The sequence below is a fragment of the Rhinolophus sinicus genome, chromosome 2 (genome assembly GCF_057876585.1).
Source record: "Rhinolophus sinicus isolate RSI-liver-muscle chromosome 2, RSI-T2T, whole genome shotgun sequence".
In the NCBI taxonomy this organism is placed as follows: domain Eukaryota; kingdom Metazoa; phylum Chordata; class Mammalia; order Chiroptera; family Rhinolophidae; genus Rhinolophus; species Rhinolophus sinicus.
In genome coordinates, this window is record NC_142502.1 from 124121907 (window position 1) to 124147774 (window position 25868).

The following is a 25868-nucleotide window of genomic DNA, read 5'->3' on the forward strand; positions in this document are numbered from 1 at the left end:
GCGGCTCACGCCAGCAGCAGGCACAAGCCTCCAGTTACCTGTGAGTCCCCGTGTGCCCAGAACAGGTCAGAACAACCCAGGCGGCCTCCTTCAAAGCCTACAATGCTGGCATTGCTCTGAGTTGTCCTGAGGGATACAAGAAGACAGGAGGGACAAGATAGACTGTATCTAACGTAGCTCTTAATCCAGGGTGTCAGAATTCCTGCCTCAATTCTGGAGCTGGTTTTGAATCTGTATAAGATGGGGATGATATGACTGAGGCCCACTTTAAGGAGATATTAGGAGAATACAAAAACATAATTATATTCTAAGAACTCTGCAGCATTATGCTAAAACACTAAAGATTATAAAGCTACTTTCTTGGTGTTTCTCCTCAAAGACGTCCAGATAATAATTCGAGTGGTTAAAAAAACCTGTCAATTTTCCCATTAAAAGTTTTCTAGTCTAAAGAAACACTATGTGAATCATTTTATCTTTACTTTTATTCCAACTAAGACGAGGACATTTAGCTAGAAAGCTTATTTTTCATTAATTGATTCTGGTACAAAACAGTGGCTCACTACTGCTGAAAAGATGTTAACTAATTTTAGCATGTTTTTACTTTTAGATTTCATAGATTGAATTGGGTTTTTTAAAAACAAGAAAGAATTCAGATATTACCTGATATTGAGTTATCAAAAGGAAGAACAAATTTTTCATTAGGCAACTTCTACTCTCCATCAACAGCAAAAAATTGTTTTTCAAAGTGAAATTCTATAAAAATCCTGCTCTGTGCACAAACCATTTGAAAGACATTTTAGACTATATTTAAATGTTTAATAATAAACATCAATTCAGAGCATTTAGATGTCATTTTTAAAAGGCTTTCTTACAACTAAGCACCTTTATAACCAAGGACAAATAAGGAAATGACTTTGGGGCATAATGATCAAAACTTAGACTAAGTATGAATCCACACCTCTTGCCTTTCCTCAACAGATCACCAACCTTCAGCAGCTGTGGGCGTCTCTCCTTTCTCGTCAAAGGCAGGGGTTGCTCCAGTGTCAGGAGTCACTTTGGATTTCATAGCTTCCTCTTCAGATTTCTTCTGAGGTTCTTTTTGCTTACTCTGATCCTTTTTACCAGTTTCTAACTCTTCTTTTTCTTTCAGCTTACGCAGTTTGGCCTTTTCTTCATCTCGCTTTTTTCTCTCACGCTCTTTTTTTTCTGCCTTCTTTTGGGCCACTGTCTTAATTTTGAAGGAGGAATCTTCGTCTTCATTCCCACTCTCTACGTTAGGACCTGACTTATTTTTTTGGGTTTTTTTCTGTCCTTTTCTAGACTGCAAAAACTCATCTGATTCGTCACCACTTTCCCCTGAAGAATTTACTCTGGAACGCTCTTTAGTTCTCTTACTGTTATCCTCATCCTCTTCTGATCCATCCCCCCTTTTAGTTGACTTTTGAGCTTTCCCTTTAGCTTTTTTAGAAAGTTTATTAAAATCATCGTCATCATCACTCCCAGAGTACATTTCCGCTTTCGGTTTTGTAGTCTTTTTTGATTTTGAATCTTTATCTTCCAATTCTTCACTATCATTATCATCAAAACTTTGTTTTTTGCCTTTCTGGCCTTTCTTTTTTTTATCTTGTTTGGAGATGGATTCTTCTTCATTATTTTCTGTTGGCTAAAAAATTTCCATTGTTAGAAATATTACTAGAATTACACTTTATTTTTAAAAATAAATAAGACTCCTCAGAGTCATGTACTTCATTAAGTACACATGGAAAAATTCGCAAAATAATTCCAAAATAAGGTCCTTTATCATAAGAATATAAAAGAATATAAAACTCGACCAAGCACCAGAAGCTGCCCAGGCCTCGGGCACACTTCACATTCACTGAGACTGTCAGATCCAGGTGCTCTGCAGCCAGCACTGATCACAGTTCTCATCTACGACCTTCTTTAAAGGGCACACAAAGCCAAAGGGGGAAACTGAAAGAAGAAAAAAGATCTATCACTTTCCCAGTTTTTTGAGGCTTCTCCAAATTCAAAGGATGAAGAAGAAATAATACAGAAAATCGGAGGTAGAGGTGAGAAATGTTCTAGCTTCAAAAGTGACAATTTTATGAATAGGTAACATACCCCAAAATATCTTTCGATTCCCAAATAAAACATCTTTCTATCTGTGAAAGGTTTTAAATGACATTACTTCTACTCCAAAAATTGTTTTCCCCCTTTGGCATCAGAATTTGTAGAAACTTTTAACTGACATATACACGTTGCCCCAAGTTTCCAAAAGCAGCTCCCTAAGGCCGGCACTGGCAGCCAGCGGGAGAGCAACCATCTTTCACCTTTACTGCAGCGGTGTCTCTGTCCGCTTTGATGCCTTGTGCTTCCCAAGACAATTCTTCCAGTTCTTTCAAGATATCATCTTCACTAGAAAAGATTAAAATATATTTTGAGGCACTGAATTAGCTTAGTAAGTGAATCCAGCACCAAATCTAATAAAAAGCAATCTGAAATACTCAAAAAGTATTTGAAATATACTTACTCAAAATCTTGCCGCTTTTTCTCCTTTTTCTTCTTCCCCTTGGACTTCTGAGGCTCCTGCTCCTTGGCAGCACCAGCTCCTTCTATTTCTGCAGCCAAGGCATCAAGATCAATGTCATCCTTGGCACTTAAATGAAAACAAAGAAGACCTAAATGTTACTCAAGGGCAAAACTAGCACATTCACCTACAGAGACTTTTTTTTAATCTTTTTCATGTATCAGCAGTCCACTGAAAAAAACCATTTGGCAAGTTCTTTCATGACAACTTGAGTTATTACCACTTATCAGCCTTGCTCCATCTGCTTGAATAAAATTTTTGAGTTACATTCAAATCAGAAAGAGCTATAATGAAGTGCTCCAGGTAATTAAGAAAGGAAAATTAACTTTTGTTAATACCAAAGTTTTTGTGTGTATCTGGAGTTATTTACGTAACGGAGAAAACCTAAAAGCTAAAACAGGCCTTATTACGTGATTATTAATAATTTATCAATAACCTAAATATTTGGACACCTATGCATTTCTACTTGGAATAATGGAAATTTTAGAGCTGGAATGAACTTTAGAGATCAGCTAGTCTAATACTGCACTTTACCAATGGGAAAACTAAGATGCACAAAGTTTAAACGCCTTGAGCAAAACATGACCCCACACTAAATAAAACACACGAAATACCCAAATATTCAGAACAAACCAGCTAATAACCTTTTACATTTCTGCTTTTGTTTCTGGTTCCATCATACAATGTCCTCACCTAACAATATTTCTTGAAGTAAACCCAACTAAGTTTCAGTTAAAACCTACAGAAAACCAAGGAGATCAGTCAGAGATGCACAGTAGAAAAGGTAGATGAATCCAAATAAATGAGACAGTAAGAAAACCAAGACCTCATGCAACATGGCCCCCAGTGATGGACACCTTGTTATAAAGAGGCTTCATTTCAGTAAAGAGAATTTCTCAAGAAAATGACTTAACTGTATAAATTTTAAGATTACATTACAAGACATGGAAGATACAGGATTGATCCTCAAGAAGCTTTGAAGAGACAGACAGCAAACCAGTAAACCAGGAATTGGAAAATGCTAAATGCCATAAAGAAATTTAATGCTTTTATAAGTTGTTGGCCAGACACGGAGAGTACAAATACCTAGAGGCAATCACGTGCATGGGGCCACAGGAGGACTCGTAAAAGGATATCTGAACCAACTGAGAGGCGTGTTATACGTTATATATTTCCTGTCCCCACCCAAAATCTAGGAAACCAGAAACAGGTGAGAGCGAGGCAACATGTTTTTTTTTTAAGCTATCCCAGGTGACTGTGGGTCAGATTTGAACAGTTACTCTTTAATAAAAGAAGAAACTGAAGCACAGATAATTTGCCCAGATCACACAAGGCAGAGATAGGATTTGAACTCGGAAAGTTTGATGCTATAGTTAAGAGCTCTTACCCCTGCTGACGTCATCAAATGTGCGTCTTAGGAAGCTATGTCTAATAGGAGGCAGGGCAGAATGCCACCTAGTTAGGAAGCAGGAAGACCAGTGAGGGAGCTTTCACAGTTAACTGTGAGGAGAAGCGATGTGCGCCTGATTGCAGCAGCGGCAGGCAAGACGAAGACTGAGTCAGATAAATACGAAGGGGCTCAGTCGGCAACACTGAGGTGACCGACAGGACCGGACAGGACAGGACGTAGAGAGAGAAGGGAGGAGTCAAGGGAAACTCCTAGGTCTCACCAGTAACAGACACCTAAGTCTGGCCCAGCATCAACCAGCAGTGTCTCCAAAAACATTTCTGCCAACATTTCACAGCTTCTGAGAACAGAGGGTGAAGGGAAGGTGGTTAATGACTGAAGCTTGACACCTCACCTCCAAAACTTTGCCAGCCCTCACCCAAACTATATGCATCTCATCACAACAGTGATTGGCTGTATTTCCAGCGTAGTCATTAACAAACATCTCTAGAATAACATGATATATAGTACTACACTTGTATGCTGTTGACTTTGAAAGTCTTCAGGCCAGTAGTAAAAGATTAACAGTTTTTGAGTGCTTGTCGTGTATCAGGCATTGTGCTCACCAACCACTAGAAATACTGTATGTCATTTATTGCTCATAACAACTCTATGAAGTTAAGCTTAAAAATGATAAAGAATTTACAAAAGGCCACTCATCTAGAAAGTACCATACTAAGGACTCAAGCCCAAATCTGATACCAGAATTATACTACCTTCCTATACAATGGAAAATCATCAAGTTTCTGAAAACTATTTGTTTGAAAAATTCAAACACAGCTACAAACTGTATCAGTGACATACAACATGACTTAACGTTCTTAACTACAATGGTTTCTAAAGAGTTCCCTCAATGTGCACTGCGCTTCCTGCCCCAGACACAGGGTCCTAAAGTCAACCATGTTACTGACGGCATGATGGTGACATACATATGAAATCAGTGACTTAATTTGAAACCTCAAACCATACTCTACCTACTTCTGTACTTACCCACTACAAACTACAGCTTTAAGCTTTCAGGACACTAGATTCAAATGTAAAATACATTCATGCTGATACTGAAAGCTTTAAAATCTTTAAGGAATCTGTAAAAATATTTTTCTGCAGGTGTGTCTTCCTGCAGACCACTTACTTTTTCCTTTATCAAAGCTACAAGATTCCTATTAATATTTTCCATTACAGCCCCTAATCCTTCATTCTAAATTTACTACAGACATACAGGAATAAAAGGCAATTTTCTATTGTATTCAACTCAGTGTTTTCACATGCCACATTCTTCCATTAAGATAGAAAAACATTACAACTTAATGGCTTTAAAAACTGAAACTATTAAAAATACTGTATTGTATGTGTAGCTTTTTAAGAAACAGCCAAAGTATTTTCTAAAGTGGCTTTACCATTTAATATTCACACCAGCCACATATGGAGGTATTAATTTTTTCCATATCCCAGCCAGTGTTTGGTATTATGACTACCTTTCCTTTAAGTTGTTCTAATAGATGTGTGGTGATATCTCATCATAGTCATTTCCAATTCCTTAAAGGCTAATGAAATTTTTTCATGTGCTTATTTGACATTCATATATACTATTCAGTGAAATGTCTCCTATCTTTTGCCCATTTTCTAATTGGGCTGGTTTTCTTTTGAAGTTGAGTTTGAAGAACTCTTTATATGTTCTATATATGAGTCATTGGTCAAATATGTGGTTCACATATATTTTCTCCCAGTCTGTAGCTTGCCTTTTCCTCCACTAACAGGGTTTTTTCAATCAGAGCAAAAATTCTGAATTTTCATGAGTATCATTATCGAGGTTTTTCTCTATGGATCATGCTTTTGGTGTCATGACTAAGAACTTTTCACCAATTATAGGTCGTGAAGATTTTTACGTATATTATCTTCTAAAAACTGCATACCGTAACATTTTATATTTAAATCTATCATCCACTTTGATTTTTTTTTTTGTCTGTGGGCACCCAACTGTTCCAGCAACATTTTAGACTATTCATCCCTACACTGAATCGCTTTTGCACCTTTGTCAAAAAAATCGGCGGTACCTGTGGAGTCTATTTCTGTGTTCTCTATTCTGCTCTACTGATCTATATGTGTGTTTTTCCCTCTGGCAGTAACAGTCATGATTAATATCACTATACAAGAAGCCTTAAAATCAGGCAGTCATTCCTTCCCCTTTATTCATTATCGGGACTGTTTTACCTATTCTTAATTCCTTTGATTTTTCAAATAATTTAAAAATAAACATGTATACATCTACAAAAAAAAAAATCTTGCTGATATTTTAATAGAAATTATGTTAGCTGTATGTGAATTTGAAGAGAACTAACAGCTTTACTATGTTGAGTCTTCCAATCCATGAACACAGAATGTCTCTCCATTTATCTAGATCTTTCATTTCTTTCATCAGTGTTTTCACAAAACTAGTATTTTTTAATTGGAAGTATATTTTTAATTTCAGTTTCTACATGCTCATTTCTAATATTCAAAAGTGTGACTGAATTTTTTGTTGATCTGGTACACTGTCACCCTGTTGAACTCCCTTATTAGTTCTAAGAGTTCTATAATATTCTTTGAGATTTTCTAGATACGTACATCATGACATTTGCACGTAAGAACAGTTTTATTTGTCCCTTTCAGATCCATGTCTTTTATTTTTCCTTCCTTACTGCATGAGCTAGAACTTTATAGAGTGCTATGTTGAATAGTAACGGTAAAAGTAAATATCCTTGCCTTGTTCCTAATTTCAGGGGAAAGCATTCAGTTTTTCACTTCTAAATGCAGACGGTGCCAAAAAAAATGTATACACATTTTAAGGAAAACTGTATTAAAATTGTAATACTCAATATACCGATAACAAAAGATGAATACAAGTCACGTTTGACTTCTGCATTTACAAGAGGTGCTCAAAGTGGTTACCATCAGCTTCCAGACACTTCTGATTACAGCAAACTAATGCCTGAGCAATGCTGACCAAAGTGTTCACTTGTATACATTTTTTTTGGCACCCCACTATGTTAGCTGTGAATTTTTTGGTAGATATTCTCTGTCTGGTTGAAGAAGTTTCCCTCTATCCCTAGTTTTCTGTGTTTTTATCATGAATGGGTGATGAATTTTGTCAGCTTTCGGCATCAATCAGTGTAATCATGTAATTTTTGCTCTTTACTTTCTTTTTTTTTAAAGATTTTATTGGGGAAGGGGAACAGGACTTTATTGGGGAACAGTGTGTACTTCCAGGACTTTTTTTTCCAAGTCAAGTTGTTGTCCTTTCAATCTTAGTTGTGGAGGGCGCAGCTCCGCTCCAGGTCCAGTTGCCGTTGCTAGTTGATGGCCCACCATCCCTTGCGGGAGTCGAACCGGCAACCCTGTGGTTGAGAGGACACGCTCCAACCAACTGAGCCATCTGGGAGCTCAGTGGCAGCTCAGATCAAGGTGCCATGTTAGATCTTTAGTTGCAGGGGGCGGAGCCCACCATCCCTTGTGGGACTCAAGGAATCAAACTGGCAACCTTGTGGTTGAGAGCCCACTGGTCCATGTGGGAATCGAACCGGCAGCCTTCGGAGTTAGGAGCACGGAGCTCCAACCGCCTGAGCCACCAGGCCGGCCCTCCTCTTTACTTTTAATATGATGTATTACACTGATTAATTTCTGAATATTGAGCCAGTCTTGCAACCCCTGAATTCACTCACTTGGCCATGATATATATTTCTTTTTACATAATGCTAAGATGTATTGGCACTCAATTCTACTTGCTAACATTTTATTAGCAACTTTTGCTATCTATAGAGGATATCAGTTTGTAGTTTTCTTTTTTATATACTATCTTTGACTGGCTTTGGTATCAGAGTAATACTCATTTTATAAAAAGACTGGGAGGGTCTCCTCTTCTATTTTCTGGAAATGACTATACAGAGTTGATGTTAATTCTTTAAACATTTGATAGAAATCTCCAGTAAAACCATCAGAGTTTGAAGATTTATTTTTCAAGACATTTTAAATTATGGGTTCAATTTCTTTAACAGGTATAAGGTTATTCAAATTGTCTATTTCATTTTGGTGAGTTTTGACAGTACTTTTGAGAAATTAGTCCATTTCATCTAAGTTATCAAATGTCCGTAGAGAGACTTATTCATAGTATTTCTTCTTATCCTTTTGCTGTACATCTACAATGATACATCCCTGAAAAAATTACATCCCTGAAAAAAGCCCATACCTAATAAATAAACTGAGTCGCTAATTAATAACCTTCCAAAAGAAGAAAACACTAGGCCCAGATAATTTCACTGGTGAATTACAGCAAAAATTTAAGGAAGAAATGAAATCAATTCTCTGCATTCTCCAGAAAACAGAAGCAGAGTCTTCCTAACTCATTCTATGAGACCAGCATAGTCCCATTAACAAAACCAAAAACAGTATAAGGAAAGCTGCAAACATCTCTCATGAACACAGATGTGAAAATCCTCAACATTAGCAAACTGAATCAAACAATGTACAAAATGAATTAACACCATGATCAAATGGGACTTATTCCAGATGTGCAAGGTTTGAATATAGGAAATAGTGTGAACCGTATGCCAACAAATTAGGTAAGTTAGATGACTTGGACAAATTCCTAGAAAAACAAACCGCTAAAAAAATGATTCAAGAAGATACAGAAAATCTGAATATACCTATAACAAGTACAGCAACTGAGTTATTAACTTAAAAACTTCCCACTAAGAAAAGCCCAGGGCCAGATGGCTTCACTGGTGAATTCTAGGAAACATTAAAAAAAATTAACATCAGTCCTTCACAAACTCGACCAACAAAAAGAAAAAGAGGGAAGGAGAACTAAGGCTGATATTATCCAGATAACAAAACCAGACAAAGATGTCACGAGAAAAGTACAGATGAATAATTTATATGCATATGCAAATATTCTCAACAATACTATCAAACCAAACCCAGCCACATATAAAAGAAAGATTATACCCATGAGCAAGTAGAATGTATTCCAGAAATGCAAGGTTGGGTTCAATGTATGAAAAAGCCATGTTATCAACCGGCTAAAGAAAAAAAACAAATCACATGATCATATCAACTGACACAGAAAAATACATTTTACAAAATCCAACATCTATTCATATAAAAACACTCAGTAAACAAGAAATAGAAATCAAGACCTAAACACACAGACGGCTGGTCCACGCTCATGAACTGGAAAACTTAACATTGTTAAGATGTCAATTCTTCCCACTTTAATCTAGAGTCAATGCATTCCCAACCAAAACCACAGTAAATTATTTTGTGGATATCAACAAACTGATTCTACAGTTTAAATGCAAAAACAAAAGACTTAGAATAATCAACACAACATGAAGAACAAAGTCAGAGCACCCACTACCCTATTTCAAGACTAAACTATAAAACTAACAGCGAGACAGAAGCCTATTGGTGAAAGAACAGACAAGTAGGTCAATGCAACAGAACAGACAGCTCAGTAATAGACCCACACAAATACTGTTATCTGATCTATGACAAAGGCGCAAAGGCAATTCAAGGGAGAAAGGATAATCCTTTCACTATTTGGTGCAGGAAGAACTGGTTGCCCATATGCCAAAAAAGAAAAACAGAACTAAGATGCAAAATTTGTTGACCTTGGGTTTGGCAATGAGGTTTAAGATGTAAAAAAAGAAAGAAAAGAAAAGCAGAACCATAAAAAAATGATAATCTAGACTATTAAAATTAAAAACTTCTGCTCTGAGGCTACTGATAAAAAAGATGAAAACACAAACCACACACTAGGAGAAAATATTTGTAAAACACTACTGGCTAAAGGACTTGTATTCAAAATATAGAAAAAAGAATCTTAAAACTCAACAATAAGAAGCCAATTGAAATATGGGTAAAGATCTTAACAGTCACAAAGAAATACTCAACATCATTTGTCATTAGGGAAATGCAAATGAAAGCAGGAGACAGCACTACACACCTATCAGAATGGCTCAAGTCCAAGAAACTGATAACATCAATTGCTGGTGACAATGCAAAATGGCTGATCCTAAGCATGGAGCAGGACATATACAAGATAAGCCTGGAGCATCTTGTAATGTCAGAAAATAAGGACGTGATTAACCCCTCCCGTCCTCCACACACACAATGATAAGTGTATAACAAAAGGAATGTAGAAGCCAACTAAAAGAGCTCTCACTGGCCAATAACAGAAACAAATTAATCTGTTAATTAAAGCAACAAGTTAACATATCATTAGATTATAAACCAAAGTATAAAATATTATCCACAAATCCATTATGATACAGATAAAGGATTGAATAAATGGTGGTGAGACAAATCTCCCATGCAGATATCTAAATTAGTCTGCAAACACTCCACCTTCAAGGAAGTAGATTGTAATTTCCCACTTCTGGACTGCACAGTAATTTCCTTGCAAGAAGTACAGTGAGGAAAAAGAAAAGACTAACTTTACAGTATAGAAGCCTGACAAATACTACCTCAGGTGATCAAGGTCAACAGCAGTGATATGAATCTGAGAAACTATCACAGACAGGAGGAGTCCAAGGAGAAAAGGCTAAAATGTAATGTGGTATCTATCTCGTATGGGATCAGATACAGGACAGTAGGAGAACTAAGGAAATCTATATAATGTATGCAGCCTAGTTAATAACATCAATATTGTCTCCTAAACTTTAACAAATGTACTATACTAACGTAAGATATGAATAATAGGGAAAACTGGGTATGAGATATATGAGGATGCTGTACTTCACAATTTTTCTGTAAATCTAAACTTCTAAAAAATAATTTTAAAACCTGTGGGAAAAAACCCCACCATATCATTTATGTCACTTCAAAGAAAATAAAATACTTTGGTATAAATCTAACAAAACATGCATAGGACTTATATGCTAAAAATTACAAAATGCTGATAAAAGAAATCCAAAACAACCTAAACAAAATGGAGAGATATACCATATTCATGGACCAGAAAATTCAACATCAAGTCCAAAAAACGACATTCAAGTTTAACGTAATTCCAATCAAAATCCCAGCAGATTTTTGGGACATAGCCAATATAGACAAGACTACTTTATAATTTATATGGAAAACCAAAAGAATTAAAATAGCTAGAATAATCTGAAAAAATAAAATAGGAGAAAACACTTTACCAGATTTCAAGACTAAATATATAGCTACAATAACCAAAATTATGTGGTACTGGCTGAAGGACAGACACAGAGACCAACAGAACAGAAGAGAGAACCTCAAAATAACCCCCACAGAAGGATGGCCAATTGTTTTTTGACAAAGGTGCAATAAAGCAATTGAAGGAAAGAAAAGACAGCCTTTTTCAACAAATGATGTTGAAGTAAATGGACAGTCATACATACAAAAAAACAATAATTTCAACCTCACTACTTACACAAAAATGAACTCAAGATATATGGCAGACCTAAATGAAAAACATTAAAAGTATACATGTTTCAGAAAAAAAGTAGAAAATCTTCGGGATCTAGCACTAAGCAAAGAGTTTTTAAGACTTGAAATTAGAAGCACAATCCAAAAAACTGTACTTCATCGAAATAAAAAACTTTTTCTGTGCAAAGGCCATATGAAGGGGATGAAAAAACGAGCTACAGCATGAGAGAAAATATTTGCGAGCCACATATCTAAAAGAGGACTAGTGTCTAGACTATACAAAGAACTCTCGAAACTCAACAGTAAAAGTCCAAACAATCCTTAGGAAATGGACAAAAGGTATGAAAAGACATTGCACTGAAGATCATTTACAGATGGCAAACAAAGGATGTGCCACATCATTAGCCATTTGGGAAATGCAGCTTAAAATCACAATGGGCTATCACTACCCACCAATCAGAATCCCTTCCCCCTGCAAAAAAACAGTGATAATAAGCAAGATGGGTGAGGATGTGGAGAACGTGGATCACCCATACATTGCTGGTGGAATAGCCAGTCCGGAAAAGAGTCCATCCTTTTCTTGTAAAACTAAAAATGTACTTACCATTTGACCCAGCAATGCTCTTACATAATGATCCCTGAGTAATGAAAATGTATCTCATGCAGAAACTTGTAGACAAGTGTGTGTAGTGGCTTCCTTTGCAATAGGGAAATACTGGGAACAACCCACATGGCCGTTAGTGGGTCAATGGTTAAATAAACTGTGGTTCATCCCCATTCCATGGAATACTACTCCGCAATAAAATGGAATGAAATAACAATACATGCAACAGCAGGGGTAGATCTCAAGAGAATTAGGCTGAGTGGAAAGGGGCCAATTCCCAAGTGTTACACACATAAAGAAAAAAATCTGAGAAATGTGGACCAGATTTATAGATACCAGGGGTCAGGGACACGCAGGGGAGGAGAGGTGCACAAGGAGGCGGGGATGGTTATAGACGGCCAGCATGAGGAGCCTTACAGTGACATTCTGCATTTTGACTGCGGTAGTAAATATACAATCTACACTTGATAATAGTGTAGAGTCCTAAACACACACGTGCATGTGCCAGCATAAGTGAAACCGGTCAAAGCTGCAGAATATCAGTGAATTGTACAAGGTGGACATTCAGGTTGTGAGACTGCTCCGTTCTGCCAGATGTTACCACAGGGGAAATGGGTAATGGTACAGGGAACTCTCCATATTATTTCTTACACCTGCATGTGAATCTACATTATCTCCAAAGTTTAATTTTAAAAAATCAAACAATGCTAAAATAAAAAGGCAAGCCATAGACTGAAAAAATATTGCAATACAGAAATCTGATGAAGGATCTGTCTAATATGTAGTAAACTCCTATAATCCAGTGTTGTAAAACATATTTTTTAAATGGGCAAATGATACGAACAGACACTTAAAACCAAATGAGATAAAAGAATGGCAAACATAGACAAGATGGTCAATATCATGAACTACTAAGGAAATGCAAATCACAATGAGATGCCACTACACAGCCACCAGAATGACTAAAATTAAGGACCGACAACACAAAGTGTTGCGAGAGGGTGTGGAGCAACGGGAACACATCCCTATAGAAAATGCAAACATGGCACGGCCACTTTGGAAGAGACAGTTTGGCAGTTTCTTAAAGTAAAACATACACTTACCATATGACCCAGCAATCCCACTCCTAGGTATTTACCTAAGAGAAATGAAAACATATGTCCACACAGACTTGTACTCAAATATTCATAGCAGCTTTAGTCATACAAGAAGCTGGAAACGACGCAAATATCCACCTACCAGGTAAATGCTAAACAAATTGTCATCTATCCACACAATGATAAAAGGAAAGAATTAACGTTACACACACCAACATGGATAAATCTCAAAAGTATATTATGTGAAACCCAGCCAGCCAATCAAGCAAGGCTTCAACTACTTACATGATTTTCTAGATAACGGAAAACTACGATAACCGGGGGAAAAAAAAAAAAAAAAAGGCAAAAGTTACAGTGATCTCTGGCCAAAGCCAGCTGTAGTGAGAGAGAACTGTTTACAAAGGGTCATAAGGGAACTTTTTGGGGTAATGGAAATATTCTGTATAGTGATTGTGCTGAAGGACGCACAATTGTATACATTTATCAAAACTCATCGACTGTACACTTGAAATTTGTGAATTTAATTTTAGGTCAATTACACACCTCAAAAAAATGTGTTAATCTGAATTTCTAGGAATATTATAAAAACAGTTGAAAAGTTACAGAATACATTTATCAGTTTACCGAAAACAGGTTAAAATTATTTAAACCTAATATAAATCATTTATACATTTTTATACGTTATCAAAATAAGAATAAATCTGTAATATTTTCCTAATACCTTAATTTCTATTAACAGGGTAATATATAGCTAAAATGATGTTATTATGATGAAATCTTTTTAAAACATGGTATTTATTAATTATGTATGCAAGCATGTACCCAACTTTGGTGTTTGGCTTTTCGGAATAATTAAATAAAAATCATACATGAAAATAAGACATACTTCATTTTGAGAGCAATATAGTATAAAGCCTTTTAAAGACATGTAACATTACAAAAATTTTTTTCACTGCACAGAAAATGAACCTATGTGCAAACATCTTCAATTCCAAACTTGGCAAACATCACTTCATGATGACAGGCATTTTCCACTGAAAAGTTGTCTAATTAATGCAAAGTTAGATAAGAACAAAGGAAATCCAACTCCTTTCCCAAATCAGTAACAATTCAAAATCTCCAAGCTTCCTAAGACTCTCCTACCAACCCCTCTTCTCCAGTACCTCTTTACTCCCTGAGGAGGTTTTACAAAACTTGGCCCAAAATTTCTCTGACACTCTGAGAGTTAAGGGGTCTACATCCCCTCCCCTTCAATGAGGGCTGTGAGGCCACAGAGAGGTCAATATAGTGGGTGGTGCCAGCTCAGGTCCCAACCAACAGCCACCTTCAACCACCAGGCGTGAGAAAGTGAGTGAGGTTGGGGAGCTTTTAAGATGACTCCATCACAGCTACCATTTATCTGTAACTACATGAAAGACCCCAAGTGAGATCCACCTCACTGAGTGAGAACAGTCAACCCTCAGAACCGAGAGAGAATGATTTTTATTGTTAAGCAGCTAAGTTTGGGAGGACTTGATATGATAAATAACTGGAGCACCCATATATTTTTTCCTATTCTTAATCAGTACCAGGGCATATAGAAACAGAAAGCGCATCGATGATGAAAGGCGGTAAAATCCAAACCACACCACTCCTTCCTCGCTTCCAGCCCCCAAGTCGACAATCATAAACTGTGTAATCTCTGAGGGAAGGAATGGTTACTACCCCTTTTCACTTGACTTTGGTTTCTGCTCCTCCCTGACTCTTAACAGCAAACAAGAGAAAAAGCATAAGGAGGAATCCCATTCTCTGCGCCTAACTCTATCCCAGTAGCGCCAGTAGCCATGAGGGACACAGGGAACCCCAGTCCTGCCTTCTCCTCCAGAGGCCTTTTGGCATCTCATCTCCGCCAACCTTCACCCCTTCTCACCCAGCACTCACTCCGTGATCATCCACAGTTACAGATGCAAAGAAGGAAAACACGACAAAGAAGGAAAGGCACAGACGTCTTTGCTCCTCACTAGCTCCCACCACTTGCACAACCACGGACCCCAACATTTCTCACTCCCACTCCCTCAATGGAGTTTTACCTTAAGTACTATGACCCACTAATAAATGCAGAGCTATTTGAATTTATTCACATCTCAAAAAAAAAATGCCCTCTACGCTTACAATTTCCTTGTGAACTAAGTCTTGACACCTGTGAAAGGGCTATGAAACCACACTGCTCCTTACATTGTACAACGCAAGGGAAGCAGAATGTGTCTTATTACCTTCCCAAAAATTCGGCCCAATTCTCTACTTTCTAAACACCTGATACGTCAAAGTGACAAGAATACATGAGCAAGTATAAGCATCATCTTGTAGACTCCCAAATATACATCACCTAAGTTCATACATATTATAGGTTCCAACGTGTCTGACTATAAAATCTGTCTAGGACGGCTTGTTCAAACTGGAGTGAGGACCCTCAATGCGGGGGGGCACACATAGGATTGTGGGTGATTTCAGAAGCCTGAAACGACTTCCCAGTAACTTTTATCTTTGTTTTTAATTTTGATGATAAAGATTTAAGATGCACATGCCATGTACCCCACAGATGGCCACCTTATCACGGTGTACTTATGATAGAGCATCAACCCAAGCTTTCATTTATAAACCTCCACTAAGTTGCTTCGTGTTGGTAGAACAGATCAGAACGGACTTAATATGTAAACTAAACGTTTTTGCCAAGAGAAGGTGATATAATGCAAAGCTCAAAATCATGAGTTCAACCTGAAAAAGGTATTAAAAAAATTGAGCCCTTCCTAGTATGTACGAGCACACTGAACTGAAAAGAAGTCCATTATTGGAAGCAATACATTCACAATAAAATGACCATCTAGATCCTACTACTCAAAAAAAGAATTCCAGGATAAGCAGCACTGGTGTCACCTCATTAAAAATGCAAAATTTCAGGTCCCACCCAAGAGTTAATTAACCCAAATCTCTGTTCTAACAAGACGCACAGGTGAACCAGGCGCACATTCCATTTTGACAAGGACCGATTTAGAATCAACACAGTATCATCCTTTGCATCAATGCTGCAAACTTCAATTGTAAAAACAAAATGTGTATTTGTTACTATTTGATGTCAGAGTATTTTGGGTTTCATAATTGCATAAGAGATAAGAGTTTATACCTAGCATTATGGCTGTACACATGTCGGCAATATTGATAACTTAGGCCAACATTCTCAACACCTCAAGAAAGGACTCAATTTATGCTCTAATCTAATCGATCACATTGAGCACTCAGCGCTCAATGAAAGTGAACTCATAGTCTTTGTATTCTGTATAAGTAACTCCGGTCATCCTTAATCACTCTTAAAAGCTTATTCCACCCAATTTACTTTCTATAACACCTGGTATAACCAAATGACAGTGAATAAAACTTTGACACAGGTAACTACTCTCAGGAGAGGGTACTTCTCAATGACCAACTGCTGCACACCATCATCAGAACGGTGTGGCGGCACCTGGGTACAGAATGATTAGGCACCTGAAGCTCTTGGATCCTCATCAACCCTTAATACTCAGGAGACAGACACACACTGCACACTCCTGTTCCTTCCCACCTGGCCTGCTCTCCTGATGGCAGATTTAATTGGAAAGGGATTTGAAAGACACACACAGTAACTTTAGGAGGGAAAATTTGAAATCTCAGAGGTGGCACTCCCATACTTATCCTCAACTCCACAGTCTCCCTTCATCTCCTCTCTGTCTGTCTGTCCATACACCTATTTGCTATATTAAAATGTAAGACCCTTTGAGAACAGAAAACTCCTTTTTTGTATGCCCAATTCACCTCCCTTCTGCAATTAGCAACCAGCAGGGACTGTAACCCATTCCGAATAGGGACTATTAAACAAAGAAAAAACTCTATTCTGGAATGGCAACCACCACTTGCACACAACAGTTTCATCACAGCAGCTTAATAAAAATCATGTCCACCGCTATAACAGTCCCTGTACTTTTGATCCTAGTAAAACTTCCAAACTGAATTTTCTGAATAATAACTTCAAATACCAGTTTAAAAGCCCACTGAGAGAAAAGTACATGACATTTCCTTTAACAACACAGACAAGGATTCTACTGTATGTGAATTTTCCAAATGCATGGAAATGCACCACTTTTTAAAACTTATATTTAAGATATAAACCTTTCTTTTAATTAATTATGTAAACTCCTAAAGTATTTACAAATGTCTGGGGTTGTTGCAAAATAATGGGGAGAGGATAAGATGAAACAAGGTCATCCATGAATCAGTAATATTTGAAGCTGAGTTAACAGACACGTGTTCATTAAACTATTCTATTTCTGCACGTTTGAAATTTCTCATTTAAGAAAATTCACACTACAGTACTTGAACTTGGCAATAGATTCTTAACTACAACACCAAAAGTACAAGCAACAACAACAAAAATAAGTAAATTGGATTTCATCAAAATTGAACATTTTTGTAAAAATGGTACTATCAAGATAGTGAAAAGACAACCCACATAATGGGAGAAAATATTTACAAATCATATACCGTATCTAATAAGGGTCAAGTATCCAGAATATATAAAGGAGTCTTACAACTCAACAAAAAGAGGAACAAACCAGTTTTAAAATGAGTAAACTTGCACTGACATTTGTCCAAAGAAGCTATACAAATGCCAGAAAGTACATAAAAAGATGTTTAACATCATTAGAACCTGGGAAATGTCAATCCAAACCAGAGAGAGACACCACTTCACAACCACCAGGGTGACTATTAAAAAAAAAAGTGTTGGCAAAAATATGAAGAAATGGAACCCTTGTACATTGCTGGTGGGAATGTAAAATGGTGCAACTGCTGTAGAAAAGTTTGGTGGGTCCTCCAAAAGTTAACCATAGAATTACCATCTGACCCACCAATTCCACTCCTAGGTATATACTCAAAAGAAGTGAAAACAGGAACTTAAACAAATATCTGTACACAAATGTTCGTACCAGTAGCAGATCTTTTCACAAAAGCCCAAAGGTGGAAACAATCAGAATGTCCATCACGAGATGAATAAACATTCTGTGGTACACATAATGGAGCATTATACAGCCATAAATTAAACAAAATGTACTATAACATGGATGAACGTTGAAATCATTGCGCTAAGTGAAAGAACCCAGACACAACAGGTCATACATAGTATGATGCCATTTATATGAAATATCCGGAATAGGTACATGGAAAAGACAAAGTAGACCAGGGGTTGCCAGGGGCTCAGAGGTGGCGGCAGTGGGGACTGACTGCTTAATGAGTGGCATACAGCATCTCCTTTGGGGGTGGTGAAAATGTTTTGGAACTAGATCAGAGATGGCACAACGTTGTGAATGTACTAAATGTCAAAGAATGTGCATTTAAAATGAGTAATTTTATGTTACATGAATTTCGTATTCCCCCAAAATAATTTCTCACAATTACTTCTTTCACACCAACCCAAATAGGAGTATATTAATATAATTTAACACTTTACTCATCATTCAGGAGTGATCAGTTTGTAGGCTTGCATACGGATTTTGTCCTTAAACCAAACACTAGCACAGAATGCAACTGCCACTTACAAGTCTAAGAATCCCCCTTCAATTATATTACCAGTAGGCTGATATAACCAAGTTTTGAGAATTCTCAGAGTGAGAATGTGAAGAGAATATTTACACAGAAAAAAAAAAAAAAGCAATTTTAGCCAGATATCTATAATAAAATGTGACTTATAAATTCGAGCTACATAATAAAATGCAGTATGAACGTTGCAGCATGGTTTGAACAAACCAACTGTGAAAAGCCATTGTGGAGCTGAAAATTTGAAGTATGGACTGGATATTAATCATTAAGAGAATTTGTGCTAACTGCACTAGGTGAATAAGAGTACTGTGGTTATAAAAGAAAATACTTGGAGAGAAAATGTCAAGATGACTATAAAATATGTATCACAAAAATGGGGACAATAATTCTAATAATGACTAAATGTGGATGAGTACACGGGGTCTGACAATTAAGTTCACAAACTCATCCTAGAAAAAGTGCTACATCCCTCATTGCTGAGTATCACTATGGTCACCTCCGAAGTACTCCCCTTGGGAAGCTATGCACTGATGCCAGCGCCTAGTCCACCCTTCAAAGCCATTTTGGAACTTTTTCTGGAATGGCCATCAGAGCTGTCGTCGTATTACCCTTGATGTCCTGAATGTCATCAAAATGTCTTCCTTTCAATATTTCCTGTATCTTCGGGTAAAGAAAGAAGTCACTGGGGGCCAGATCAGGTGAGTAGGGAGGGTGTTCCAATACAGTTATTTGTTTGCTGGCTAAAAACTCCCTCACAGACAGTGCCATGTGAGCTGGTGCATTGTCGTGATGCAAGAGCCATGACTTGTTGGCAAAAAGTTCAGTTCATTTTTGTCTTTTTCATAGTCTTTTCAGCCCTTCCAAATAGTAAAGTTGGTTAACTATTTGTCCAGTTGGTACAAATTCATAATGAATAATCCCTCTGATATCAAAAAAAGGTTAGCAACATCGTTTTGACTCCTGATTTGGACTGATGGAACTTTTTTGGTCGTGGAGAACTGGCTGACTTCCATTGTGCACTTTGACGCTTTGTTTCAGGCTTGTATTGGTTCACCCATGTTTCATCACCAGGGATAACACGACCCAAAACATCGTCTTGCCTCTCCAAAAAGTCTTGGCAAATTTCGACTCTCCTTTGCTCGGTGAGCCCCTTAGGGACCATTTTTGCACACACCTCTCTCATGCCAAGATTTTCAGTTAAGATCTTCCTGTTTCTCTATTGATATTTATTTGGTCTGCTATGCTTCTCAGTCAGCCGACAATTTTAACGCACAATTGGACGAATTTTTGTAATGTTTCGTCAATTCTGCTTGTTACTGGCCGCCCTGGCCACTCTGCCTCAGTAATACGTTCTCTCCCCTCAGAAAAACATTTAATCGATTTGTACACTGCCCTTTTCTTCATGGCATTATCCCCATAAACTCAGACTAACATGTCCCTGATTTCACTTCCACTCTTGCCAAGTTTAACAAGAAACTTAATGTTTGTTCATTGCTCTATTTCAAGCTTAGACATTCTCGCAACAGCACACAAAGACACGCAACAACAATAATGAACGCCACTCAGCAAGACACTAACACAGTTGTGAGACGCGGACATACCATGGTTAAGAGATCCCACTGAGTTGTTTGCACAGTGCTGCCAATGTAAGCGCATGGGGGCAAGTTCACAAACTCGTCAGACCTCGTATCAGGGTTCATTACACTATTCCCTTTTCTGTGTGCTTGAAATTTTTGTAACAAAAGTTAAATTTTTAAATTAAAACAGTTACAAAGTTGCATAAACCAAAAGTAAACCTTGGTCTGAATCAGGTAACTACACTTTGACTCATTATTTCCAGAGTTTGGTAAAGTGGTGCCTTCCCAACTTTTCATTTCTTTAAAACTTTTGTTAGCTATTAATGTGTCTAAAACAAGGAAATCATTTTCCATAATCATTTTGACTTTGTAGAGAATTAAATTCTTAAGAGAGCAATGGAAAATCCACTAAGCATGTGTCTACTTTTTCCTAGGTTCAGTCCTTACAAGTATTGCCTTTAAGGAAAATGGCATCCAACCTTAAGTAAAAAGTCACCAAGCTGGAGTGGGGGACTATAAAATAAAACTAAAATACTGGACAACAGCACTACCGCCCTTGTACTGTTCTACAGGTCATTAAATGTGACTGTGTATATATATAAGGTAAAATTTCAAGTCTCACCACTTAAAAAATAGAAATAGCATGTATAAATTCTAACCTAGTATAAAAAGAAAAAAAGAAAAGAAAGCATGGCAGAATTGGCATAAATAAAAACAAAACAGGTGAATAAATAAGGTCAAATATACCATGAATCACAAGCAGCAATGTGACTTGAAGCTCTTAAAGATATGTTACCAAATTATATTTATAAAAATTCAATTCTACGCTGTTTGCCAAAAGACAGACCTAAAACAAGTACTGCATAGAAAGGTTAAAAGTAAAGAAATGGAATCCTCAACAAAACACTAGCAAACCAAATCCAAGAACACATAAAAAGGGTTGCACAGCTCCAAAGAATCGAAAACGTGTCCACACAAAAATGTGTACAGGGATTTTTTTACAGGAATATTACTCATAACAGCCCAAAACTAAAACCCAATGTCCATCAACGTATGAAGGGATAAAAATGTAGTATATCTATATAATAGAAAATACATATGATTCCAGACTTAGAAGAAATTCCAACTGCAATTATCATCAGTAACAATTATTAGCTTCACCAGAGTTCAGTACCTAAAACCTAATGACATAAATTTAATTAAATTGAGTTAAAACAGTACACAATTGTACTTTCAGGGACTGCTATATAAAGTTCATGGTTTAAATGAAGTTTCAGAAACAGAAAAACCAAACATTTTAAATAACAATAGAAAGTATATTTCTATCAGCAAAGAGAGGTTTGAAAATCAGTGATTCTAAATAAATGAGTTACTTGGGTGAAAAGTATGCATTCCTCTGAAAGAATATCTGAAATTTTATATACTATGTCTGTAATGTGAAGGAATGAAACATTAAATCATCACTGACTTCACTTTAAACAGACAGGCTATGAGATAGGGAGCTACTTGGTTGAGAGAGAAATTCTCGAAACAAATGGTGATGGAAGGAGAACTGACTCAGGGTGGTGAACACACAATGTGATATACAGATGATGTATTTACAGAATTGTATACCTGAAACCTATGTAACTTTACTAACCATTGTCACCCCAATAAACTTTAATTTAAAAAAAAGAAATTTGGCACTGGTTGACCTATATACAATGGCTGTCATTTTTTCTATTCTCCCTCCTTCTTTAAATTCTTAATCTTTAACAGTTGCTTCACCAGTAAAATTCCTATGTAGATATTTAAAGTCTATATTCTGAAATATCAAGATTTCTTCAATCATGTAGTACAGCATAGTAAAACAAAACAAAACCATGGGTTCTTGAGTCAGGTTTGGCTTCACAGCTGAGAGGTTCTAAGCCTCAAGAAGGTTATTAGGCTAAGTCCCAGTTTCCACTTATGTAAGTTACATAGTAACTCTTAGATCTTTATTCCTTTCCCTTCGCTCAGTGTCTCAGACTAGTTACTGCACGGTTATTGGTTCTATCTTAAGTATTTTCATTATTGAAATTATGTGAATATTGTGGTTACTGCTAGGGCAAATAGTGTACTGTGATTATTTCAATACTGTTTAATAAGGGTTCAAAATACCTGTATAGTACCTCGGTTTTCGAACATCTCCATCGACAAACATTTCGCTTTACGAACGCTGTAACCGGAATTAAATGCTTCAGTTTTGGAACATGCCTCGGAAATCAAACATGTCACACAGTTTCCGCTGAGTGCAAGATCCTGAGGCCTAGCTGTCGGCTGTTTTCGAACATTTCAGAACTCGTGGATTACATTCGAAAACCGACGTGCCACTGTGTATTTTGTACTATAATTTCTCAATAGCACATATTTGTTACAAGGCATAAGTTAGAAAAGGCGGGAAAAAGAAGTTACCTGTGTGTCACTAAAATGTTTGAATGCTGCTGTAATATCTTTAATTTTCTCCCTACTCTCCCCCACTTTACTATTTACATATTACAAAGTAACAACCTAATCACGATTTAGTCTTCTAGTAACAGAATTCAATAAGTTGGTCAAACAAAACTATCTTGAAAAATATTTTTCCTATTTACCAAAAACAGAAAACTTATTACATTAACAGCAACCAAAACTGTAAGATACCTAGAAAAATGCCAAACAAGAAATATTCTACAGGGCCGGCTCGGTGGCTCAGGCGGTTAAGGCTCCGGCGGTTAAGGCTCCATGTTCCTAACTCCGAAGGCTGCTGGTTCGATTCCCACATGGGCCAGTGGGCTCTCAACCACAAGGTTGCCAGTTCAATTCCTCGAGTCCCGCAAGGGATGGTGGGCTCTGCCCCCTGCAACTAAGATTGAATATGGCACCTTGAGCTGAGCTGCCGCTGAGCTCCCAGATGGCTCAGTTGGTTGGAGCGCGTCCTCTCAACCACAGGGTTGCCAGTTTGACTCCCGCAAGGGATGGTGGGCTGTGCCTCCTGCAACTAGTAACGGCAACTAGTAATGGCAACTGGACCTGGAGCTGAGCTGCACCCTCCACAACTAAGACTGAAAGGACAACAACTTGAAGCTGAACGGCACCCTCCACAACTAAGATTGAAGGGACAACAACTTGACTTGGAAAAAAAAGTCCTGGAAGTACACACTGTTCCCCAATAAAGTCCTGTTCCCCTTCCCCAATAAAAATCTTTAAAAATAAATAAATAAAAATAAATATTCTACAGACTAAGTAAAGAAAATAAGATTGACCAAACAGAGAAGCCTGTCATATTATTTCTTGACCACTATATTTTCAGTACCTAGAACAGTATCTGGTACTCAAGTAGACCAATACATTTCTTGAATGGGATAATTCAATACCTAAAGATGTCAAGTATCCCAAATAATCTAAAATCTTAATGGAATTCCCAATTAAAATCAACCCCAACAGATGTTTAATAACCTTGATAAATTCACCTATTACATTAAAAATATACATATAAGTGGGTAAAAGAGCAAGAACAGTAACATGCCCACAGGTGTCTCACGTTGTCCTGAGTGATCCGCAAGCACTCTGAGAACCTGATGGGCAAGCCAGCTTGGAAAGTGTCTCATAAATGCCTGAATCTGGTTTAGGAGTCCCTAACCCAGCATTTCTCAAAGTAATCCCCAAGGCCTCTTCAGGGGGTCTAAACTATTTTCAAAATAATACTGAGAGACTATTAGCCTTTTCATTCTCACTTTCTCCCAACCGTACTGTGGAGTTTTCCAGAGGTCACACGAGGTATGATACTGCTATGTACAGACTGAATGCGCAAGCAGATGAGAAACAAACTATTGTCTACTAAGTAAAGAGGTTTGCAAAAATATTTAACAATACCACTCTTCTCGTTACTTTTTGAAATGATTATTTAACAATGTTATTAATATGTGATGGGTTTATTTTTTAATTAATAAATACCTTAAGAACTTTTCCATTTAACTGTAATATGGTAAATATTGATAAATATAACCCACATAAACAAAAACTTTTGGGATTCCTTAGGAATTTAAGAATGTACAGCGGTCCTAGGGCAAAAAATCTGAGAACTGCTATTCTAACCTAACCACTGACGTGCAGTTCCTCAGTTAAACAATGCCTTGCCCACCTTTATAGATCAATTGCAGGACTGGCATAAGCTTAGGATAACTAAAAAAGCACAATGATACAATGATGGGCAAGTAACATCAAAAGCAGATGTATCAGCGTAGAGTTCACCAGTACAGAACAAGATAATAACAAAAGTTTATCATCTGCTTATTCATTTATAGCAAACTAGGTCTTCCTCTTCTGCCACCTAATAATTTCCCAAAGTACAATGTAGGAACAAGCTAAGCCAAGAGAATTCTCAGACTATGCATCCTTTTTCTTTTTCTGATCTAAAGTATGAGGTCAGACAATTAAGTTCGTGAACTTATCCTAGAAAAAAGTGCTACATACCTCATTGCTGTATATCACTACAGTCACCTTCCAAATACTCCCCCTGGGAAGCTATGCACCGATGCCAGCGTCAGTCCACCCTTTAAAGCAATTTTGGAACTCTTTTTCTGGAATGGCCATCAGAGCTGTCGTCGTATTACCCTTGATGTCCTGAATGTCATCAAAATGTCTTCCTTTCAATATTTCCTGTATCTTCAGGTAAAGAAAGAAGTCACTGGGGGCCAGATCACGTGAGTAGGGAGGGTGTTCCAATCCAGTTGTTTACTGGCTCAAAACTCCCTCACAGACAGTGCCATGTGAGCTGGTACATTATCATGATGCAAGAGCCATGAACTGTTGGTGAAAAGTTCAGGTCGTTTTCGTCTTAACTTTTTCACGCAGCCTTTTCAGCACTTCCAAATAGTCAACTTGGTTAACTGTTTGTCCAGTTGGTACAAATTCATAATGAATAATCCCTCTGATATCAAAAAAGGTTAGCGACATCGTTGCAACAAGTTCACGAACTTAATTGTCACACCTTGTATGCAGATAGAGGTTTTTTATTAATATATACAAATGGGAAATTTCTTTGTTGAATTAGATTATTTAGCCTATTTGCCACTTGGACCACTCCCTCTCTGGGAAGCTCTGGAGTATTGCTATCCTCACAGCTCCTGGACAGGCTCCTTAAGCAGATCACCACGTTTTCTATCACAAGGGAAGGACCATGCTACCCTGACTGAGCAGGAAGAATGTCTGACACTAGGGCAATCACTTAAAGGCAGACAGCTGTCTCAGACAGCCAGAACTCTCAAGAAAGGGGGTTTTGCCAATAATGACAGGAGCATTACCTGTAGTTAAAAGCCAAGAATAGTGGAGTCACTATACCAGCTCACCACTGGTATAGAGAACCACAGCAACAAATAATCTGATGCTGAAGATATCCCAGAACTCTACTGCATCCTAAAAGACCTTCTAGTTCCTGAATGATATCCCCACCTCCATATCTGACCATGGGGTAGGTAATCTTTCTTCCCTCTATGTCCTTTTTTTCCCCTGGGAGTGGGGGAAGGGA

General features: G+C 37.3%; 1 protein-coding gene across 2 annotated transcripts in view; it reads right to left on the reverse strand.

Moving 5' to 3' along the window:
- The window catches only part of EIF5B (eukaryotic translation initiation factor 5B), a 63981-nt gene that overhangs the window by 34546 nt on the left and 3567 nt on the right, over window positions 1-25868 (reverse strand). Inside the window, exons 2-5 of one of the 2 annotated variants that reach the window (XM_088796026.1) lie at window positions 13167-13201; window positions 2531-2656; window positions 2331-2415; window positions 988-1663 (exon numbers count right to left, since the gene is read on the reverse strand). In XM_088796026.1, coding sequence (XP_088652152.1) covers window positions 988-1510 — 523 coding nt within the window. In that variant the 5' untranslated portion in view covers window positions 1511-1663; window positions 2331-2415; window positions 2531-2656; window positions 13167-13201. The remainder of the gene's footprint in view (window positions 1-987; window positions 1664-2330; window positions 2416-2530; window positions 2657-13166; window positions 13202-25868) is intronic. The other variant, XM_019753827.3, reaches the window with a different exon arrangement.